Here is a 7,500-nt window from a genome sequence, read left to right on the forward strand (position 1 = left end):
TTTTACGGCAGCGATAACTAATCCTAGTCGTTCATTGTGGTACACCGTTACCGCAAGAAACAGTACAGAGAGTAAGAGGAAATTGTGGCCATTTTTTTTTTTTTTTGGCTCTTCTGTAAAGTTGGTGAAATGTCACTTAGGCACTCTTGCTTCTCAGCCCTCACTCTGTATGTTCTTGGGAAGGAGTGTCCCACCAGGGAGAACTGTTTACTGTCCAGCAGATGTTTTACGGGGTAGGTCAACCCCCCATTCTCAGGACACTCCGTTGTGTGCTTGACACCTGGATGGCATCATCATATCCATGCAGTGACTGAACATTGATGAGTTCTGACAAGGTCTCAGTCCTATTTAAGTATACTCCCACTAATGTGCTCCCATTTGAGAATCTGATTCTTTACAACTACTGTACACCGACTGAACACATGGAGGTAGAATTTTAAAAAATCTGTTCAGGGTGTTTTAAAGGGAACATAGCAAAGAGGTTATTTTAGCTGGTACCTATATTTCCTGTGTACATCACGAATGCTGCTAATATTTATCGCTAGCCACTTTTTAGGATCTAAGATATCTATATGATCTCTTAAAGCACAGTATTTCTAGGTTATTTGCGTCGGCAGTTAACAAATATTTTGCATGTTCTGCAAGCTAAAGCATGTTCGTTATGTTCGTTTTGATCTCATCGAGGCATGTTTGCATGTTCATATCGGTCTCATCGACATTTGGGTGACAATTGAGTTAGAAGCGCCTGCGCCTAAAATTTTGCCACTTTGACCACCAATATTCTTATTACTAGCCTATTAGTGAGGTGTTGAAAGTGGCCAGTGGCCCTCTGGTTTGCCAACCAAGCTGAATATTAAGATTGACCTCTTAATCGGAGACTAACTCGTCAACAATCATCATCATCAATCAGAGACTAAATCATCATCCTCATTGTTACAGTGCTATATATATAATGGCAATACAATGGAGATACTTAAAACAATTCAAACATAAAACCTATAACTTACATGTGGAAAATATAACTGATTAAAAGAAAAGTTAATTTGGTCTGTTATTTTTGTCCAAATTCCTCAGTTTTTAAGGCTAAGAAAACTCAGTCGTGTTTTTGTTTCTGAGCATTATTGGACATGAGTTCAGATTTATCTATGTGCATGAAGGAATGTAGACAGCAGTAACCCTGCGGTTTAAAAGAAACACTTGCAGCAGCGCTGTCTCTGATACCCAAACACAAAACATATACTACAGATAGACTACAAGGACTACAGTTCAGCTTCAGGACAGTTGTACTACCAGCATCTGCACAGCCTAGACTATAGCACTATAACTGATCAGACAGCAGCATACAACAAAGCCAGCACGTAACACATCGTCTTTAGCATAAAAAGTGTCAGGTTATTTAGGGATTACATGAGATTAAAAGAATGTCATGATTAAAAAGAAAAAGAAAACTATCACTATCACTCCAGACACCCCAAGAGAGTTGACCTGAGAGGTCATGGACAAGGGGATCGCTTCCAGACTCCTAAGGGAGGGTGGCTTCAAAGATCAAAGAAAAGAGAAACATAACATGATTGCGTTTTTAATAGCTGTTTCTATACTCAGTTCTGAGCAGACATTTAACAGCTAAGATATTGTTTAATTACTGGAAATGTCCTCACAGTGACTGTCAGTGTTGTCTGTCTACACTGAATCCGTTAAATAATATGCCCTTCTATTGCGTTACAGGCTTCCCTATTTCTCATTCAAAATGACAATGGAAACAGGGCGTCTGACAAAATGTTGTCTCGATTTCTCTTCCTCTGCCGATTAATTTGGGCGGTACGAGCACACACTAAATGATCCTAGTCTGAAAGTTGGTCCGAGGCTCCAGTGCTGACCCGGACTGTTATGCTCATCTGAAAATAAAACAATTTATCAAAGCTACAGAGGGTTCAGGGTGTGCTATAGTTTTAGCGGTCTAATTCAGACTACTATTAAAATCAGCGGTCCACCACACTGCAACGCAATAGTCAGTCATTCTCTAGCTTGCCACTTCTGTTGATTAGCTTCTACGGCAGCAAAAACTAATTCTAGCCATTTATAGCGGCACAACGTTACCTAAAGGATATCTAAAAAAACGCAAGAAAGGCCGTGTGGGTCAGAGCATAACAATTTAGGACTATCCCCTCGACCTTGTGTGCATATTTGAATAAGATGCCCTGTTTTAACGTCTAAATAGTGTCAGAAACAGGTGGTAATTTGGCGGTAAATTCGTACATCAGGCCCTCAGTGTGTGGGTGGTAAAAAACAGGTAGAACAATAAGAGTGAAACAATCTCAGAGCTGCAATCCAATTACCTCCACAAACTGTTTACGAATGTACAGTGGTACTATGAGCTGGGTACCTACTGTAAGCACACGCATGCACACACACACACACACACACACACACGCACACACGCGCACACACACACACACACACACTCATAGCTTCTGCTGCTATGTTCCAGAGCCTAACGGATACCCTGAGCTGGGTCATCGTTGTGTGAACGGGAGCTTGCTGGCTCACGACCTTCAGACACTGAGGACGCTGCTGCAGTCCGTCCGCTTCTACAGCCGCACCGGCCTCTACGGACCCAACACGGGTCAACCACGCAAGAACAGCGCTCAGCTACTAGAGGGGTGAGACACACACACACACACACACACACACACACACACACACAGTCACACACACACATACATACATACACATACACTGACTTGAATACTTATTTTCCTAGTGCCACAGTGATCTGGAAACTCAGTCAGGCTTTATGCTTTCAAAGTTCGTAGTTCAAAGTTTATTGTCATGTACTCATATATAAGCATTTATAAGTATTGAAATTCCTTGACCTCAAGTGTCCATTCAACTTCAGAAAAAAACTTAAAAGACAAAATAAATAAATAGATACTATAAAATGGATGGAGAGAAAAGGAGGAAGAAGGTAAAAATAAGATAACAAATCATAAGAAAAATAATGTATTCATTAATTCAGCATCCTGATGACTTGCGGGTAGAAACTATCCTTGTATCTGCTGGTACGGGTCCTTATGCTCTTGTATTGTCGACCGGAAGGCAGGAGGGTGAAAAGACAGTGGCTGGGATGACTGGGGTCAGAAACTATGCGCTTGGTCTTTCTTCTGTAGCGCTGACTGTAGAGGTCCTGGATGGATGGTAACTCAGTCCTTGTAATGCGCTGTGCTGATCTGACAACTCTTTGTAGCGCTTTTCAATCCTGGGAAGTGCTGTTACCATACCATGTTGTTACGCCACCAGTCAGAATGCTCTCTATTGTACAAGTTGTAAAAGTTGGTCAATATTTTGTGGTCCATGCCAAATTTCCGCAGACGTCGCAGAAATAAGAGCCGCTGTCAAACACAAGCTCTGGAATCTGGAATGCCGTGCGGTTCTTCTTCTTCTGTGATCCAATGAGAAGACAAGAAATGCCAATCCATTGTTTACCGATAAAACAGACAAATTAAGTTTCCTGTGCATGGATTAAACCTAGGCTGGACTAAAACAGAACTACAATGGAGATGTCTGTTGAAATGAAGCTTTGTCTCGGACTAGGCTTAATCCGTAATTATTCTGATTCACAACTCTTTCATGACAAGGGCACAAACATGTACACATGTACTCTGTGTTTTGCAGTTTCCTGAAACATGCTGGCTCCATGGTGGATGTCATTACCTGGCAACAGTAGGTATTTTACCCTTTCATATCATTCCTCTATCCTGGACACACACACACACACACACACTTGCACAGAAACACACAGAAACGCACACATACACACACACATGCCTACACAGAAACACACATACACTTACACACTTACACACTTACACACACACACACACACACACACACACACACACACACACACACACACACACACACATACACACACACACACACACGCTTACACAGAAGCACACACAAAGACTCACACACACGCTTAGACAGAAACATGCACACACACACACACACACACACACTCACACATACACTTACACATAAACACAACCGTCAGTGCGCACTGTAGTAGATCATCTTGCTCTTTCCTGGTAGGGGATGCTGAATTCACTCACACAACCCTTAGTCAATCAGACCCTTAGAGGGGAAAAAGGCATTTACTGAACATTAATTAACTCGTATGCTGCCATGTGGGAATGTGACCTAAATCTTTAAGTCTTGATGTTTAAATTAATTTAATTAAACGTTAATTGATTTTCACACACACCCACCAGTGTGAACAGCTGCTGTTACAGTAGATTAACACCAGAGAAGGACAAGGGAAAGGAGAAACTCCCCTTAACGACCAACACTATCCTCTTAACAACCAACACCATCCCTTAACAACCTCAACCTCAACCTCAACAACCTTGTCGCCTCATCCACACACCCATCCACACACTTTCACACTCACACACTCGTCTACTCACTCACACACTCACACACTCATCCTCACATCTGTCCCTTCATGCAGTGTTGGTCATCTTACTTTAAAAAAGTAATTAGTTACAGTTACAAATTATTTCTGCCAAAAAGTAATTGAGTTAGTAACTTAGTTACCACACTGACTGTAAAAGTAAAAACGTAAATTTTTATGTTCTATAACGCTATTAACATCTTTAACGTCAAAGATATTTATATTTACTGATTGAATCAGTGGGTGGAAGTCAGAACGTGCGCATGGCATCCGCCCACTCAGCCCAGGCCCGGGGTGGCTAATCAGGAAATGCGCGAGGATTCCCGGTGGGCCGTTAACGTTTTGGTCCGGTCTGAATATTGTGAGTTTAAATATATTGTTTCTGTCGATTTGCTGCGCGCTCGCGGCACTCCAGCAGCCTGGGCTGTGCGGTCGAGGCCTCTTACTCGCAGTTTCCCAAATATTAACAAAGAAGTACTCACAAAACTGTTCGGAAGTCGCAACCAAGTCTATATTTGCAATAGGGCCTAATCTACGGGAGTAAATGAACAACCCCTTCTCCAGTTCAACAGCCCTGACGAACTATGTAGGCTATGCAGCAGAGACGTGTAGCCTAATAGGCTAATAATTAATTTTACTGTAAGGTAACCCCCGATATCAAAAGCCCTCAAAAATGAAATAGGCTATCTTTAAAATATGTATTGGGTCTTCCTTTGAAGATAACATTCAGTTTCAGTGAAGTAGCCCTGTGAGAGAAACTATAGAGGAGCGTTAAATCCGACAGACAGAGAAAGTGCGCATTTACAGGCTTGACACTATTATGCCTATAAACTATCGTGGCAAGTTCGGTCGGCTACGCTACAGTAGGGATGTCACGAGAACCGATACTTGCGATACCTCTCGATTCTAAAATGCAAAAACACCGGCGATGCCTATTTTTTTGAAGCACCGTAAGCACCGACGTCAACATAAGCATCGGTGCTGCGACTCTTCCGGAACTGACGGGGGCAATAGGCTACAGTGTTTCCCACACATAGACTAATTTGTGGCGATGCGCCACAGATTCAGCACCGCGGCCGCCACATATTGCTTTCTTTACTTTTTAATTTATTTATCTATTTTTTAACGCTATTGAAAAACACGCAACATTCGTTAAGCTGAATTTCCTTTCCCTGCTCTCCCTCTCCGTCACTCACGCGTCTGTCTCTCATGCACACACATATGCACACACACACAGCCTCTCCCCTCCGTGCACACAGCGTCTGTCTCCATGAAAACCAACCAGATCATTCCTGGAAGCGTGGTCGTACTGATGCACCTGACGCTGCCCGGGTGGAAGCATAGTTCTTCCGCAACTTTTGTAGACTATACGTGCAACTTTACCAAACAGTAGAAGTAAACTCATTCTCCTTGGCCCGCTCTCGTGCGCTCTCAATGGACACCCGCCCACGACATGCACATTAATCCAAATAGAACATTCACAATCGTGAACGCAATGATGCACAGAAGACGATTAGCTAAATAACTGTTAAAAACGGTTAGCATCATTAGAAGGCTATGCTGGACATTTGATAAAAACTCTTGCATTCAAGTTGACTGACCATCTCAATACCAATGTTTTCCAACTCCAAGACTTAAAAGGTTCTGTCCCAAGGAGAAAAAGTAGCTTACCTTGAAACTTAAACACATGGGGAAATTGAACAGTCCAACCAGTAGAGTATGATAAGCTTAGCCTGCTACTTTGTTTACAATATTTTGAGGCTTCAACCAGACTGAATTTAAGAGGTGGAGTTGTAATATGAATAGTAGGCTATAATCTGCATAAAGTTTGTTGTTATGAAGATCATACATTTCATATAGAATGTATAAATAGTTACAGAATGTGTGTGTGTTTCAAATAAAGACTTTACATCTTGTAAAAAAAAATCATTCACATGAAAGCAGAGCGATAAAAAGGCGATGCAAGTTGTTGGTTTTTATGCAAACCATTAGAAAAGTGATTTAATTAAATATGTGTAAGCCTATGTGATATGCTCACAATTGGATACTGTATTCTGTTATGCTCTGTATGTTATAGAAATTATACTTCAGTATTCTGCAAATATTTCAATAAAGAAATTCATTAAGTAGGCTACATGGGACATTGGTACATGGGATTTTAGAAAATCCTTTTTTTTAACGATAGTATCGAATTTGGCATCGAGAATCGTGTAATTTTACTGGTATTGGCACCGACTACTGATTTTTTGGTATCGTGACACCCCTACGCTACAGTAGGCCTATAGTATGTGCAGAAATGAAATGGCTTGGATTTGGTGATTCATTTTCATTTATTAATTTTTTCCCTCCTGAAGTTGGATATGAAATGGGCCTATGAATGAAATTATTTCCAGATTACACTCTGATGTACAGTATAGGTAGCCTACTAGTCTGTCAAGTTCAAGAACAATAAAAAATGTCAAACTAGCTACTAATCAGGGTGATTAGTAATATGCCTTTTATTAGCTCAGGGAAGGGTATATGATTCTATCCAGTGAACACGCTTCATTCAGTCAAATTGTTGTAACGCAAAGCTTTAAATTCTCAGTAACGATAACGGCGTTGCAACGATGAGAAAAGTAATTCATTAGATTACTTTGTTACTGCCAAATTAATGCCGGTAGTAACGCCGTTATACTTACTGTAAACGCCGTTACTCCCAACACTGTGCACACACACATCCACACACTCATCTACACTCACACACTTATCCACACTCATCTTGTAATTGCCATCCAAAAACACACACACTAATACACACACACACGTTAACACTTTTAACACACAAACACATAATCACTCATTCTCACTTTCACATATACTCAGGCACACAGAAACCGCTCCCCCCCCAACACACACACACACACTCAGGCACAGGTCCACACACACACACACACACACACACTCACACACACTCTGAATGAATAGGGGGTGGTATGGGAGAGGGCATGTGTGGGAATGAGATTGACTGTGGTTTGCTTTCTCAGGAAACTCAGGCCTCTTTTCAC

The 7,500-nt window shown here is 41.5% G+C and overlaps 1 protein-coding gene across 1 annotated transcript in view; it reads left to right on the top strand.

Moving 5' to 3' along the window:
* The window catches only part of hpse2 (heparanase 2), a 68,700-nt gene that overhangs the window by 36,468 nt on the left and 24,732 nt on the right, over positions 1–7,500 (top strand). Inside the window, 2 exon segments of the mRNA XM_062520400.1 lie at positions 2,489–2,660; positions 3,673–3,720. Coding sequence (XP_062376384.1) covers positions 2,489–2,660; positions 3,673–3,720 — 220 coding nt within the window.

Source organism: Sardina pilchardus, chromosome 18 (genome assembly GCF_963854185.1).
Source record: "Sardina pilchardus chromosome 18, fSarPil1.1, whole genome shotgun sequence".
Classification (NCBI taxonomy): domain Eukaryota; kingdom Metazoa; phylum Chordata; class Actinopteri; order Clupeiformes; family Clupeidae; genus Sardina; species Sardina pilchardus.